Below are 14,836 nucleotides of genomic sequence, written 5' to 3'. Positions count from 1 at the left end.
GTACAAAGTTACAAACGAGTCAAAGGAAGCGATTAACGTAAACGGCCGGCAGCCACCCTTGTCCCCAGTTACCAGCTATCTGCGCCCTACCGCCCGAGGCCCCGACCGGTTGGTGCATTTCCGTTTAACAAGTATGTACTGTAGTCAAGAACTCATCTTATTACACTTCACGCACATGACCCTACTGGAAGTGGAAATGATTACAGTACGAGTACTGTTGCACACTTTTACATTAGTGGAATTTTTTGCTAGAACTGATACTGCCATGTAGTACTTTATCCTTTCCTTTCTACGAATAATCCTTAAGAATCCCTTACTCGATTAGCTCTCTGCGGTTTACGAACCAGCATTCCGTTTCGGTTGGTTGATCGAGAATGTAAAAATCATTAGGAAAGGTCATGGTTTTCCAAATTTTCTACCGCATGCTGCACATTTCAACGTCACTAAAGGAGAAAATTATTGCTTAAACTTCAGCGTCCATGAATTTCCCAGCAGACCGTGGTACGAGCTTTCAAACTTATTGCAAGTGCTTCATGCACCCTTCTTTGCTGTTCGGTATTACACATACAAACCTTGGTTCTCATAACCGGGTAAACTGATTGCATGAAAAATAATATTAGCCACTAATTAGGATCATTTCCAGATGCAAACGGGATCGACATGCATATGAACTCCATTTCCTCAAGCGAAATCCAATCTGCTACGGCACTATCCCCAAGAAAATCGTCTTCGGACAGCGCAACGGAGTTGGAAGTGGGTGGAAAGCCCGAACACTGGAAAGAGCAGTCCCAAGAATCGTTCCTCGCCTCGTTTGCCAGCAAGAAGCCATCATCTGAAGAGTCGATCAAAGCGCGCAGCTCTGGCAGTGGTGAGCAAACCGATGCGGGCAGCGAGTCATCACTAAGCTCGCAGAGTGACGATGGCGAGGTCACCGAGGAGCATATCCGACAGATTAGATCGATCAGAGAGAAACTGCTGGATGATATGGAAAAAATGAAGCTTTATCCATTAAAAGATCTTCCGTCGGATGAACGACACATGCTAACCGGAGTGGAGTATCTCGATCGCACACTTGGTCAGGTTTTAGCTCAAGGACTGGGGGAAATTATCAAGCGCAAACCAGCTAATCCTGTTGAATTCTTAGCGGCATACCTGCTAGCCGATCAAGCTCGTATTGACAATTTGCAAAGCGATATTTCTCACGTATCCAGAGATAATGACACCGATGATAACGACTAACGGTCAACCAAATACGATATCTTTAAGAACAACGCATCTCCCAGTTAAATGTCGTGCCTAATTAGAATCGGCTTTATTAGATTTCTGAAAAAAAAGCCAAAGAGCAAAGGAACCTCTCATTAAAGAAATCATAGACGCCTTAAAGAAATCGAATTACAAAATTCGGTAAGCTACTGTTTATTATACAATTTCCGGGTTAAAAAATTTATATCAACAAAGTTACAAGTAGGTACAGCTCTGGTATTGTAACCAAAACCTTTGGCGACGTACAACAACGCATAATACTGGAACGGCCAGGAAGGCAAAGTCGACCGCAAATGCAATCGAACAAAAGATCCAAACATCACATTAATCCAGACACATACAGAACGTCTGCTGCGAAGACAATGCTTACGACTTTCACTGGTACTCCCAATCCATGTATTCATCGCCAGAATAATCAGTCTGACCGGCAGCAGACAATGATCCTTGGCCAGCATAGGGAGCAGATGTGCCTTCTCCATTCCAACCCGCAGACCTTTCAGGTTGATGGTAGTAGTCCCTCGCCTACATACATAACACAAACTGTGGTTAAGAACTCGCTTTAAATCTTCATTCACTTAGCCAAAAAAATTTTTTCTCACAGCAACTCATTCAAGATTAAGTAGTGTCTCGAAAATACGGAACACTACACAACAGACAAACTCAAGGGTGTAACAACCGAAAAACTTTTCAAATTAAATGCAATCTCAAATGAAAGGCAAGTCGAAGCAACCATTCGCGTTACCTGCTGGTTCACTGTATCGTAATACACATCGGAAGAATAATCTTGGTAGGGCTGACCCTGTAAAAGGAATGGATAAATTACTAAGCAAATACACGTCATCTGCATAATCTGTTGTTATTACTGGTGGAGGAGGAGGCTGCAGCTGTTGGGGTGGCGGTGGAGGCGGCGGCCAATCTGCTGCACGTGGCGGTGGTGGAGGACGGTACTGCGCCAACGGTGGGGGTGGAGGTGGTTTCTGGGAAGCACGAGGGGGTGGTGGCGCCGGAGGATATCCAGGAGGCACAACAGAACGACCAGCATGAACTGATTCCACTTCTGCCAATGTGGAAATATGGGGCAAAGGAACTTGACTAACGGGCGGCTCAGGAAGTAAACCCGGCGTCTGCAACAGTCCAGAAGTGGGCAGTAGAACGTTGCTAGACGACGTCGCCATCGGGAAAACGCGGTGCATTAGCTCTCCCACCCCTTTACTTTCTCGACCTGGCTTAGCCGTGGGAACAGACGGATCGTCAAAGTTTAAATCGTTTGGCGAGTACGATCCCAGGTCGTCTTCTGATGGCTTTTTTGTTGGAACGATGATGTTGTTGGGATTTCTTACTTCCGTGTCTTCATTGTTCTCTTGGAACGTATATCGGAACATGTTATTGTAAAACTGTTCCGCGTCAGCACCGGCTGCGAGATCTTCGTCTTCGTTATGAATGCAATACTCAGGATTATATTCCTCCAGCGCCATGGGGAGTTTGGGACTGTATTCCTGCTGCACAACTGCCTCCTCCCGTACTGACTTGACCTGTGTTCTGGAACCTCGACGATCTGAACGGGACGCTTTGTGCTTTACACTGCTTGATGGCTGATCGTTGTTATGATGGCGCTTTTTAATGTTCTCATACACAACAGGTGCCGGCGGCACCATGGGTTGTAGCTCTCCATTTGGAATACAGCCGTTCGAAAAGCTTTGCATCGGAAAATCCGTATCTTGATGCAACGCAAATGGCATTACTGGCTGAAAGGGAACTAACGACGGCACTGGTGGATAAAGCGGGAGTGGCGGCGGTTGATACCCATATTCTACCGAAGTCCGTGCAATCTGCTTTGCATGCCCATTCGGTCTGAAGGAGCGAGCAGGAGGGCGTCGCGAATAATCGTGGGCGTAAGCAATTTCCAGATCGCCATCTTTCTTAGAAAACCGGTCCTCGATAGTTCTTATGATTTCTTCCATACTACGGCGGGTCTTTTTCATAATTCGTAGCGCAAGCCATCTTCGATACTCATTACTGCAAAAAAATTTCAGCATAAGAATATGAATCCCTAGCTTCTCTAATGGTTACTGAGAACAACAGTGATGTACAAACCACAAGATACCGCAAGATGATACCTATACAGTATCGTCCATACGAGTATGTATAGGTGATGCCAGTTGCAACGATTTCGGATTTCAACAAATTCGCAGCATAATAATAAATTCGTACTTACAAACGGAATAAATCATCACAAGCCCGCAAATATGCATCAAAATTTTCCGTTGGTAAAGGCATCCCCACGAACGACTGCATAAAAGAGAGAATACAATAGGAAAACACTCTATGGGCAGGAGGTTTCCAGTGTGTCCCATCCTAAATTGTAACACATAAAAACCATAAGCAATGCCATCTCCGTATAAAAAAGAGAAGAGGATGTTCTTTACGTTCTCCATCCAGGGTGACAGATCCAAGTTTATAGCCAATGTATGCAGATCCAAATACACCACACTATATCCCCTTTCCGTTTTTTCTTTCACAACTTTCGCGCAGATAATATTAGCCGTCTTCACCTTTTTCCTACAAAACAACATAAAGTGCGTAACCTATCGAACATAGGTATTTAAATTTCAGATGTCAGAATTTATGCATGGAAAGGTTTGCACTTGTGCACCTCGTTTTCACTTTACAGTCTTTACTGCAAAGTACTGTTTATGTGAAAATGCAGAACGACCGGTTGCATGTTTGCATCCACATATTAAGCGCGATCAAGTACTTTAATTTAAACAAAGGTGTGCAGAGCAAATCCACAATGATCAACGTTTTTGCAGTCTCAGACATACCACAAATCACTTTTCTTGTCTTTATCTTCGTCCAGCAGAAATGCACCGGTACAGTGCGTGGAGACAGGAAGAGTGGACATAATCACCAAAAGAGTTTTGTTGTTGCTCACTCTTTTGAATTCATCAATAAACGTTTCCACACTATTCCGATATCTCGTTTTCATATCTTCTTCATTCTTAAAATCTCCGTATCTGCAATAAAACCCTAATTTAAGAAATACAGCATTTCCAATATGTAAATCAAATGTTTCTCATAGATCTCATAAAAAACCAGCTCGTTAATAAAAAAATGCAAAAAAATTCCACTTATTATCCTACAACTACGCTACTCATTATCCTACACCGCGCGCCCACCGTGCCAGATCCCAAAGGCATGAATTAGCGAACACGACATCAGGTTGGCCAAACTGCTGTCGGGAGTCGAAAAATTCGTATTTCAGCGTACGCTCAAGGTTAGAATTCCAGAATTTCGTGGTAAAGCAAAACTAAAAAAAGCAAATCGTACCGCATATTGCAAAGTCAATATTATGCAACACTTACGACATACCGAAATCATGCCGCGACAATCCATACAACGAGGAAGGAAAGCGCGCACTTCCTCATAGTCGATACCGTTAGTGGGCTCCCGGTTCGCCAGCTTATCGCCATGCAGTAATTGGTCGTGCTCAAAAGAGATTTCCCCCTTCTTAGCCAGATCGTATGGATACACCAGGGATATGGCGTTGTTAACCATGTGCACGAGATCCTTGTACATGGCTCGAACCACTACAGGATAGCAAATTATCACGATAGGATCACAGCTGTCTGGAAGGTACGTAATCTGCACCGGCAGAGCATACTCTCTTGCATGGCTAGTGCAGCGGAATATAATTTAAACTGTATGGATTATTTTAAAAATTATCTTTTATGCTAGCAGCAAAAAAAGGATGCAACGATCAGAACTTTCGAATTCGCTGCAGCACACAGTAAAGTTGCGATAATTCCGTACCAGAATCCCCGATAAAGACAACCCAGCGCCCGTTGATTAGCTTTCTCGTAGCCGCCGTATTAAAGTGCGCAAAATGCTTTCCCGTCATCTTTTTATTATCCAGACGAAGGCTGCGAGCGACGGGATCCGCCAGAGATAGCACATCAGTCTGCGTAGGAAGTGTCTCTTTGACGACGATTGACGGAATTCTGAACCGAGTGTTTTCACGTCCACCTGTGGCCATTTAAAATTCGATTTATACAAATCAACCACATGTTTCCTCAATCACGTCGAATGTCTCAAGAAGTTTACAGCAAAAAAACATAAAAGAAATTCCACAACTTCGTGAATCAATTTTTATGATCGACTTCTTTAATGATTGCACAATACCATAGATACAACTGGAATCAGGAATCGGAAGAAATTTTACAATACTCACGGACTTTACTGGAGCGATCTTTTTCCGGAGACGCCATTGTAGGATGGAATCGACGGACATCGCCTTCGCTGCCGTGACTGCTAGGTTCTTCCATTTTGTTAAAGTTCCGATGCAATACTGCGATCAGCGCAAGATGCAGTCTGAATACCACCGACACGCGCACGCTTCCAGTTTTAAGGACTTGGTGAATTTAATCATGGAAACGATGGAACACAACGCTGATAAGGTTGGAGCAAGGGACAGAATATCGATAAACATTCCATGCAATTAAGATGATCCTTCCAATCTCAATTCAGTTCGTAACCAAGAAATACGTAGTGCATGCAATAAGAATGAACAACAAAAAATCACAAAGACATCCTGCGATCAGAAAGCGTCAATGGGTGCGTAACATCAGCGTTACAGTGTTACACGAGCATCCAAGTGCCAACCGTTCCAGCAAGACCTTCAATGCCGTTCTTCAGCTCCTACCGGTATGATACCAATCTATTGAATATACATGGTAACATATAACAGTGCAAAAGGTGATGCCACAAATCGTGCATTCACGGCAGAACAAACCGGAGATCGAACAGATGAGATAGGAGATCTTAAAAGGAAGTGGAAGTTCAGCGATCGTGCAGAGTAACTTTTTTTTTCTAAATTTTTACCAGCTTATAGGTAAGCATAATCAGGATTCGTCATTCGTTCAGAGTTCGAAACAAATCTTACTCGGCTTAATTTTCTCCAGTTTCATAAAAACAATTTTACATTCTGGATATCTGACATTCTTGCGATTAATTTAGGTAACTAAAACTGTATCGGTGTATTTAAAAAAAAACCTGTGCAGCGAACAAGTTACTCAAGTTCGATTTATGTTAGACCGAATTTTCCTTGTCAAACTTGCTTTATGGCAGGGCGTTCGTCCTACTGCGCCGGTATGGTGAGCTGCAGGATAGTGTTAGCCAGTGGTCTGGTTTGACTACGTACTGTGCTCAATTTTGGCGGCTACCCAGAATTTGTGAAACTACGTAGATTTTTCATTCGATGTGATAATGTGATAAATTATTAGATAGCAAAATCTGCAGATTCCGCATTAAAGCTACCAAGTAATCGTTTTGTATCCTGAAAGAGGTTCCACTCAAAGTCATGAGTAGTTGAGTACTTATTAATTTCAATTACAGTACGTATTCAAAATTTCAAATACGATACATTAAATTATTATGCACTGGTGCCCACTGCCCAGAACGGCAAGGAGATTATAAAGTGGGATGGTCACGGTCTCGATCTGTATGTATGTAGTGTGATTAGTACTTCTACTGTAAATTATTATCATACTTATGCACTGCAAGGCGAAGCCAGCAGAATTTCTTTTAACTTTATCTGCTTTTCGCAACAAAAATTCACGTTTAATTTTTCTAACGTAACAATCAAAATTTGCAGTCATATAACAAATACATCACACTGATTCACACAGCTTTACAATGATTAGATCCACAAAATTCGGAAAGCAACAATTTGGACCATTCGATACACAATTTGCACCGGCAAAGTAACCGGAAGAAAGACAACTTAATACACGGCATCATCGTTGCCCGTCGCCAAAGCAGCCTGTGAATGTTGCACAGCTAAACGATTCTGGAACTGGAACATTCCATAGTTGGTGGGGAAACTAATGTCAGGGATATCAGCACTTAATGGAGCGTTTTTTAGTACAAGCGGTTCCGGAATTTCTATGGAATAATTGCGCAAATGGTCCGAAGTGATGGATGGATAACGATAACTAGTTTGCAGAATTTTCAACATAAACCTGTCCAGTTCTCGGAATGAGAGGGCATTGTGGAGTGTTTCCAAAGATTTGACGTTTGGAACATGGAAAATATTGGTTTCTGAAAAACATTTTTGTTTATATAATTACCATATATGCAAGGGCGTGCGCAAATCTTATTGTCAGGCTATCATCGTGTACAATACAGCACGAAACAACAAGATATTGTCATTACATTACTGACTAATAAGTAGGTGACCACTCCGTTCACTACCTTTGCATCACCTTCCCTCCATGCACAACCTTTTGCGGTATTGCCTTTAAATCCGTTAACAGCGTTTATTCGCGAGTGCGAAACGGATTTTACTTATTAAGTACTTAATTTAAACAAACTGAAATAAATCGCAAAGTCCTTTCCCACTTCCGCCCATGGAAGAACGTGAAAAGCGAAAAACTGAAAAGGTTGTGAAGGAGTGAATAGTACACAAGGTAGAGTGCGCAAAAGGCAGTGCACGAAGTAAAATCTAATGCAGAAAAACTGTGAACCGAGTGGTCACCTAATAAATAATTTATATCAATGTGCTCGTACGCAATAATATGTACGAGTACCGTCTTCATCGTCCAACGGAGACGCATGAGCATGTGCGCTTTGATCCAAGCCTTTAATAACTGCTGTGCTGAAAATTCGGTTTTTTATAATACCGAGCTCTCGAACTTTCGCAATTAAGCGGTCTTTTTTGGATTTAAAATATCCCGCTGTCGGCCCATTGTCCGCTTTTTCTGTAAAATTACACATCGCAGTTCAGTTAGTCGTGAAAATCTAAATCGATGAGAAATACAATAAAGTCCACCAGACCACAGAATCTGCATATGCTAGCTTACCATCATTCGAAGGTACAGAGAGAATGGTTTTCGAAGATGTGGATTTTGGAGCACCATCACTGACTGATTCTGTGGTGGAAACTTCCAAATCGTCATTCTAGCAATACACGAAAAACGTATTTCAAATAAAGTACCGGCAAATTTTTTTGTTGCGTTGAATTTCGCAATGCCTTGCCTGGATAGAATTTCTACGATTTTTACCACCATGCATGTCCTTGTAATCAGATCGACGGAGCATTCCCGAGCTAAAGTGAAGCTCCACGTGGAAACGATCATCCGAATCGATGGTTTTATTTGAATCTTCGTACAGCATAATCACTATTTGAGTCAGGAAGTTGAGTTCCGGCACTCTTGACAGATATTCCAATGCCCGGTTCCATTGTTTATCATTCTCCTGGAATTAATTAGAAAACAAAATCACAAAGCAGAACACAGCGCTTCTATATTGTTCCTAAACGACTTGCCTCAAATAAACCACCAAAGCGCAAAATGTTCACTAACGAATGAATATGGCTTTCGCTGGTGAAATACAGCCTACTTCGGACAAGACGACCGGAGGAAGAATCGGTATACCTACACAGATAACCCAGTTCAAACAACACCAATAAAAATTTGCGGTAAAATAAAACGCTAACCTAGGATGCAGTTTATTGGAGTTTTCGTTAGATTTGGATGTCACATCATCTGTCTGCGAAACAACTTGTCGCAGGTCTGAACGAATTTTTTCCAGCAGCGGTGTGGCAATTCCTTGAGCGATAGCCAGTTTTTCATTCGCGGTTATTCCGTATTCAAGAGGAACAACGATATCGGATAAATGTCTGGCCAAGGCAAACAGTTTGCTAGCAAAACCCAGGCGACTTATCCACTGATTATGATGCATATCGAAACGTATACAGTCATAGATGTCAGGGATTTTCGTAATATCAAAACTGCCATCCTGCAGACGGAAGTCCTTTTCAAGTTTGCCCCAACGTCGTTGAAGGAGTTCCCATGATTCACCGGCGTACAGCATTGGCACTGAAAAATATTCAATTACAGTATTACGGTAAAAAAATATCACAATCACCTTCCATTAACACTTAACAGGCACATTTCCAAATATCTACTACCGCATCAATGTTCTCTGAAAGTAAACGTGTAAGTACCTTTACTAAGTATCATATGATTTTGGAAAGTTGTTTTTCGAAACCAATTATAATTTAGTATGGACCGCCCAGTTCGTCTTCGCAATTGCACGTACAATAACATAATAATTCTGATACTCACGTTCAACAGTGGTATTTGCTGCCTTCTCCTTGATCGCTTTATTTAACTCGGTTATGTATTTATGGACTTCTCCACAGCACATAACCGGATTCTTGATTGCCTCCATGGCCGTTTTGATAGCCGGGGAGTTAGTCGGGTTTAGAGCTACCACATCCTCATCCGAAAAGGTTTTATCCCTTTTCATTATGGCCCTCAAAGTCTTTTTAACTCTGTAAAAAAATGCAAAACTAGCCAGTCGTCAACGATATGTGCAGACCCCAAAAATTAATTATGTGAAAACTTACGCTTTTTCGTGATCTCGTGCGTCCAAGTCGCTATCCAGCAATCCATTCGTATTTGCGCTTTTAACCATTTGTACTATAAAACAGCAACAAAAACTGCTGTGATACATTGATCCAAAAATGGCAATAGATATACAAAGTACCTAGTATCGGGGTCAGTTCCCCTTCCAGGGCGAGCAAACCCTAAAACCAGCAAAAATCATACGCAGGAAAAATGCAGACGCAGAGCAGATGCAACATCAATACACACTGACAATACGTACCTTTGCAAAGGCTGCAGCTGTGGTTTGCACTCTGCCTTCGTCAGATGCATAAATTTTGAGATCGTGGCGGAAGGTGCTGTGAAGTCGAAGAAGCCCATGTCCTCGTTTCATGGACGCCTAAGACAATTTAGAACATGAGTTACTTAATGATGGGATACTAGCTGCAGTGTGGTTCATACTTCTCCAGACCCTGGATACATGCATCGGAACATCTGCCCCAACTGCTCCGACTGATATTTCCCAAGCGGAGTTAACTCGCCTCCCCACTTCATTATTAGGAGAAGGCATCCAGTCGTAACAGGGCTAGCAGTATCTGCCACGGCTGGCACAGCCGATTCTATACATAAACGCACCAGTTTGGAAACGGCCAATTACATACGCGTGCCCTATGCGTGCAAACACTCCAGTGTTCTCGTACCTGGCAGATCTGGCGAATCCAGTGGAAGATATTTAATCTGTACTTTTCGATTTATCCCACTAAAATGCCCATACATCTCTAACACAGATTTCAGTTGAACGAGTTTCGCACGGCGCTCCTTGACAATGGCTTCGCTGCGGTGATTGAGCAGTAGATCTCGTACCACATTCAAAACTTCCTGCAGCTGGGAAGGTCTTTTTAATTTAATCTCCCGACCGTTATCATCAAACGTTCCACCAAACCGCAAAAACATATCAATGAATTTAGGATGATGAAGTTCCATCTTTAACTTTTGCTTAGGAGTTCGATCTCCATGCCGTACAACAGCAACTACACAGCGCAATTCCATAAGTTGGCCCAACGTGGTTGTGACAAAAGGAGGATCTTCCAGTTGATAAGGCATAGACCATCGAATATGCAATTCAGGTGCCAATTTCCGTAAGACCATATTGGCAACTGCAAGAACAAAACAAAGAATTTCAATTTCTGAACATTAATTTCAGAAATTTTTATTTCTTAACTATACGCTAACCGATTTTCGCAAAATCGTTGTAATAGATCATGGAATTCTTGACAAAGCTGAATCCATTCACATCACAGACATAGGAGCGACCGTTGGCCCGAAGAAGATCAAAACCGCAGACTGCTTGCTATATGAAAAAAGAAAGCGGTACTCATACGAAGACATAGAAATCCCACACATCAGCTGTATGGGAAATTCCAACAAAAATAGACAGTACAGGTAAATAATAATGCTGAGAATACAAAGAATTCAGGTCACCTGAAAGGCAATGCAGACTCGTCGAGCGATCAGCTTCTCCACATTATTCAAAATAATGGGAAACCTCAACTCTTTTCCTTCTTTATCTCGTTCAACGACACCGTCAAGTGCTGGCGATTTTCTAGCTTCGGCATGAGCGTACCTTAAAAAAATACAACTATGAAAAAATTTTAAGAACAAGGCTATGCAGTAGACTTAACTTACTCAGGTCCAACGGTGTAAACTTTGACATCCGTACCATCGGTTGGCATAAACTCCTAAACAGAGCTGCCGATGTGTACGAATATCAAGACAAAATTCCAAAGCAGTTAACCGGTTACTATAATTACACAGCTCATTATAAAGACTCTGGTATAATGAACTCAGCCTGATGCAATAATATATACGCGAGCGACAGAACATTTAAACGGAACAATCCTATTTCGTGGATACTATTACCTCATAAATGTACGATCCAGTCTGTCTAACTCTGCTCTCGTTGGAATACACACTGCTTCTTGTGCCGATCTTTAACAACAAATCTGATGTACCATATCGAAGCGAATAAGACTACGCAAACCACACAAAAATTTCCTCACCTTTCGAAACAGACGCTGACTCCCACTCCCGGCCGATGTGGGATAATAAATGTAGATGTTATGATCTTCTGCACACACCGGCTTCTCCACGAACGGCTTATTAAACTGCACTCCGTTTACAATAATATGGTCATCGAATTCTTCCAACCGTGCTTTACTAGGGTCTCCACAGTCCCGATCTAGTACAGCATATCTGGGAACCTCCACGCCCGCTTTTTCCAGAATTTCGTACACTTTTTGCCTGCAGAACATATCACCATAACAAATTTAATTACCCAAAAGTCAACAAACAGCAAAATGGAGAGACTTCCAATCATACCAGTACTCGATACTATTGTCGCTACCAAGAATATCCAATACGAACAAATTAGCCAGCACAGTTTATCGAATATCACAGCTAAGAAGCATGCAGCACGGAACAATGCAGATAAAGAAGAAGAAAAAAACTTTCACGCGTCAAACATACAAATTACTAATGCGAGGGCGAAATAAAACAGCAAAAAAGTGGCAAAATACTGCACCTGTTCTGAATAGCATACTGCATTTCCAAATCGTTAACCAGAAAAGGTTGTCGAAGTTTGGCATACTGGACCGCTTTATCCAAGGGGAAATGGCCGGAATAAAATGAAATTAAGGCATCACAAGTGGGCCATTTTTCCACCGGTTCATTCATAATAACATTTTCTGGGAAAATCACCATCTTGATCTGTTCGAATTCCTGTGTTATCCTGGACAGGATTTCCGTCATGTACTTCGATCGCGCTTTTTTCGCCATGGCGCACACTCTGTAATCGAAAACAGCTTGTTTTCTTGAAACAAGAATTCCAAAGATTCCAAAAAAGGTACCCACAAACCATCGTACATACCCCAAAAACACAAACGGCTCGTGGATCATCCCAGATTCCGTAGTTTTTTCTAAGGCAATCGATACCTATAAATGAATCAATACCCACTTAACAAGGCAAAATTGAGGCAAAATTATTTTACAGCGAATCTAGAGAAAACTAACTACATTCTATGAAAAAAGCAATTTCTACCAACTTAAACCGAAAACGGTAATGACGTTCTCGACATTCAACGTAAAGCATTTTGCTCAAACAACGCAGTTCAAAGTTACCTATTTAGATTATGGCACCATTTAAAAACCTTATTAGAAAGTAAAATAACATACTGTTGCATCCGATCATTGCATGATTTGCATCACTGCAGTAATCCTTTGCGAACGGTACCTTTGCTTCTTTGTCTTCAACACGGTCGGATTTTCCAAACGGCAACGCAGCAAACGCATTCCCTCCAGAAACAGTGGCTGTGTTCCCGTTGGGCACGACGGAAACACTTTCCGTATTGGGTCCTGTTTTATTCGCAGTGTTAACGGACAGCGTGGACGATCGGTCCGCACTCTGCCGTCGCAGGAGCACATCCTCCGCCACTTTGGACACCGTGAAACGGGTCTTTCTACTAGGATGGCCTCCGGAGACAGAGTGGCTTTTAATAACGGACAACGCGCTGTTGTCGTCCGATACGCTGTTGTGCGACACCAGCAACGGCACGATCGCATCGTCGTCCACATGCAGTTCTTTGCCGTCAGATCCATTCTAAGAATTATCAAAACACTGGAGCATTCCGAATCGGCAATGAAGACAGCTATAAAGCCGTATTTCAGCTGCAAACGTTTTAATGACGGCGCCTGCCAGTCGTAGTGACGTAATAAAGCGTCATGATGTTTTAATGCTTTAAAACTTAACTTCAACAAAAAAATTTCAATTGCGATAAATTTACACAAAAAAGCATAAGTAGGAAAATCGCACTTATGAAAAATCACAAGAAACAGGTTACCAGTCGAAATGTAGGGGATCCGTCGGGTCCTGATCCTGAACGGATGTCCTTCCTGGTATTCTCGCTCATGTCTGTCTTTTCTGACATTTTGTGGTGATAAGAATGCTGGTACCACCATACCCATCCAATGTTCCATCAGCTGGATAGCCAGAAAAGATATGCGGGGAATTGTCAGATTTTTTGCAGATTTCAGACAACAGCAAAACGGATTAAACTAGACAAAAAGATACCAATATCAGAAAAAAATTCGTTCGCAGCTTACAAAGCTGTTCAATATTGTTAGTATTTGTTACTGTCTGGAGCATAAGTTGAGCTCCTGAACTTCCTTACTGCATACAATGTCGTGAATAATAATCTGTCGTACGCTATTGAGTCTATCGAATTTGAATAATATTGTACAATCCATATCAAAAGTAGAAGTATGGATGCATTTTACAATACTGAACCGGATAGCGGAAAACTGCCGTCAGTCATTTACCACTTGGAATATGATATGCATATGGAGAAGCCGGCTGTTTTACAATTCTGATTTATAACGCCCAACGTTTCTCGCACAGCCAGCTGGATTTTCCTTACCGATGAGAGCTGACGAGTTGTCTACAGGTATTAGTTATTACCCAACAATTTTGTGAGCCGATCCAAAAAGCATCCGATCGAGGATTTCCCGTACGCCGGTATTATGGCTTATTGTAAGCCATTGAGTTTTTACTTGCGAGAATCAATAATCCTTAAAAAATTATTGTACAAGCTCACCGTGTTTGTACTTAAGGTGAATTTCTACTCACATTACGCCATTTTAAATTACACAGGAATCGATAGAGAATTCGTTTCTCTATCTACTGATGTGAATCAAGCTTTTACGAAAAAATTGTACACCGTTACCTATTTTAAAAACTATGATCGAGCAGAAACCGTTTACAAGGTTTTAATACTGCACAGAAGAGGAGACATCTCTGTTCTGGCGGGATGGCAAGTTTGCTGACCACAAGCCACGAAATTATCAGCGGCAGCAAATGTTTGTATAAGAACCAGAAGATACGCGCGCTATCATAAATGATCAGGTAGAACAATGAAATTTATTGCCCTGTTTCATCTCCATCTCCATTCACCACCGGCGCTTGAGTGTCATTCCTGCTCAGCTGAAACAATACGTGACCCAAAGAGGCCGGGACACAACAGAATGCGCAGCACTCGCACCAAGAATAGGTTTGCTGCCCAGCCTAGTCTATACCGTTCACAAAAAATTCGTTTTCTCAAAATAGCAAATGTGGGGCAAATAATTCGGTGTTTTAT

At 42.0% G+C, this 14,836-nt stretch overlaps 3 protein-coding genes across 7 annotated transcripts; 1 reads left to right on the top strand and 2 right to left on the bottom strand.

Moving 5' to 3' along the window:
* Window positions 1–180: 180 nt before the first annotated feature.
* Window positions 181–1,400, top strand: LOC129585961 (uncharacterized). Its single transcript, XM_055478918.1, has 2 exons — window positions 181–501; window positions 644–1,400. Exons 1-2 carry the CDS (start codon window positions 480–482, stop codon window positions 1,237–1,239), a joined length of 618 nt encoding a protein of 205 aa, XP_055334893.1. The 5' UTR covers window positions 181–479; the 3' UTR covers window positions 1,240–1,400.
* LOC129585955 (uncharacterized) lies at window positions 1,296–6,315 on the bottom strand. The gene is made up of 10 exons (XM_055478896.1): window positions 5,492–6,315; window positions 5,074–5,286; window positions 4,633–4,850; window positions 4,440–4,570; window positions 4,086–4,277; window positions 3,690–3,822; window positions 3,479–3,618; window positions 2,127–3,279; window positions 2,006–2,062; window positions 1,296–1,785 (listed from the first exon to the last, which is right to left on the bottom strand). Exons 1-10 carry the CDS (start codon window positions 5,583–5,585, stop codon window positions 1,639–1,641), a joined length of 2,478 nt encoding a protein of 825 aa, XP_055334871.1. The 5' UTR covers window positions 5,586–6,315; the 3' UTR covers window positions 1,296–1,638.
* Window positions 6,316–6,823: 508 nt separating this feature from the next.
* On the bottom strand, window positions 6,824–14,179 carry LOC129585954 (inositol hexakisphosphate and diphosphoinositol-pentakisphosphate kinase 2-like). Of its 5 annotated transcripts, none has more exons than XM_055478894.1 (22): window positions 14,161–14,179; window positions 13,544–13,757; window positions 12,937–13,302; window positions 12,574–12,638; window positions 12,229–12,492; window positions 11,708–11,948; window positions 11,568–11,636; window positions 11,334–11,386; window positions 11,130–11,271; window positions 10,881–10,998; window positions 10,349–10,804; window positions 10,110–10,267; window positions 9,931–10,047; window positions 9,811–9,850; window positions 9,671–9,743; window positions 9,387–9,595; window positions 8,756–9,137; window positions 8,585–8,693; window positions 8,296–8,514; window positions 8,121–8,217; window positions 7,848–8,018; window positions 6,824–7,359 (listed from the first exon to the last, which is right to left on the bottom strand). In XM_055478894.1, exons 2-22 carry the CDS (start codon window positions 13,628–13,630, stop codon window positions 7,043–7,045), a joined length of 3,753 nt encoding a protein of 1,250 aa, XP_055334869.1. In that variant the 5' UTR covers window positions 13,631–13,757; window positions 14,161–14,179; the 3' UTR covers window positions 6,824–7,042. The 5 variants fall into 5 exon arrangements, with proteins under 5 accessions (XP_055334869.1, XP_055334868.1, XP_055334866.1 ...); XM_055478893.1 differs by lacking the exon at window positions 14,161–14,179 and adding an exon at window positions 14,022–14,086; XM_055478891.1 differs by lacking the exon at window positions 14,161–14,179 and adding an exon at window positions 13,908–13,999.
* Between the last annotated feature and the right edge of the window lie 657 nt (window positions 14,180–14,836).

Source organism: Paramacrobiotus metropolitanus, unplaced genomic scaffold (assembly GCF_019649055.1).
Source record: "Paramacrobiotus metropolitanus isolate TYO unplaced genomic scaffold, Prichtersi_v1.0 Parri_scaffold0000018, whole genome shotgun sequence".
Taxonomy (NCBI): Eukaryota; Metazoa; Tardigrada; class Eutardigrada; order Parachela; family Macrobiotidae; genus Paramacrobiotus; species Paramacrobiotus metropolitanus.
The sequence above is the reverse complement of the archived record's forward strand: the minus strand, read 5'-3'. Positions and strand labels throughout refer to the sequence as shown.

Excerpts from the sequence above, each read along its gene's own strand:
- LOC129585961 (XM_055478918.1), top strand. The coding sequence starts at position 480 with ATGAATTTCCCAGCAGACCGTG. Across the intron at positions 502-643 it reads GAATTTCCCAGCAGACCGTG|ATGCAAACGGGATCGACATG; the intron begins GTACGAGCTTTC and ends GATCATTTCCAG.
- LOC129585955 (XM_055478896.1), bottom strand. The coding sequence starts at position 5,585 with ATGGAAGAACCTAGCAGTCACGGCAGCGAAGGCGATGTCCGTCGATTC. Across the intron at positions 3,823-4,085 it reads GACAAGAAAAGTGATTTGTG|GAAAAAGGTGAAGACGGCTA; the intron begins GTATGTCTGAGA and ends GTTGTTTTGTAG. Across the intron at positions 1,786-2,005 it reads ACGATACAGTGAACCAGCAG|GCGAGGGACTACTACCATCA; the intron begins GTAACGCGAATG and ends TTATGTATGTAG.
- LOC129585954 (XM_055478894.1), bottom strand. The coding sequence starts at position 13,630 with ATGTCAGAAAAGACAGACATGAGCGAGAATACCAGGAAGGACATCCGT. Across the intron at positions 9,138-9,386 it reads AGCAAATACCACTGTTGAAC|TGCCAATGCTGTACGCCGGT; the intron begins GTGAGTATCAGA and ends AATATTTTTCAG. Across the intron at positions 7,360-7,847 it reads TCCGTTGGACGATGAAGACG|AAACCAATATTTTCCATGTT; the intron begins GTACTCGTACAT and ends AATGTTTTTCAG.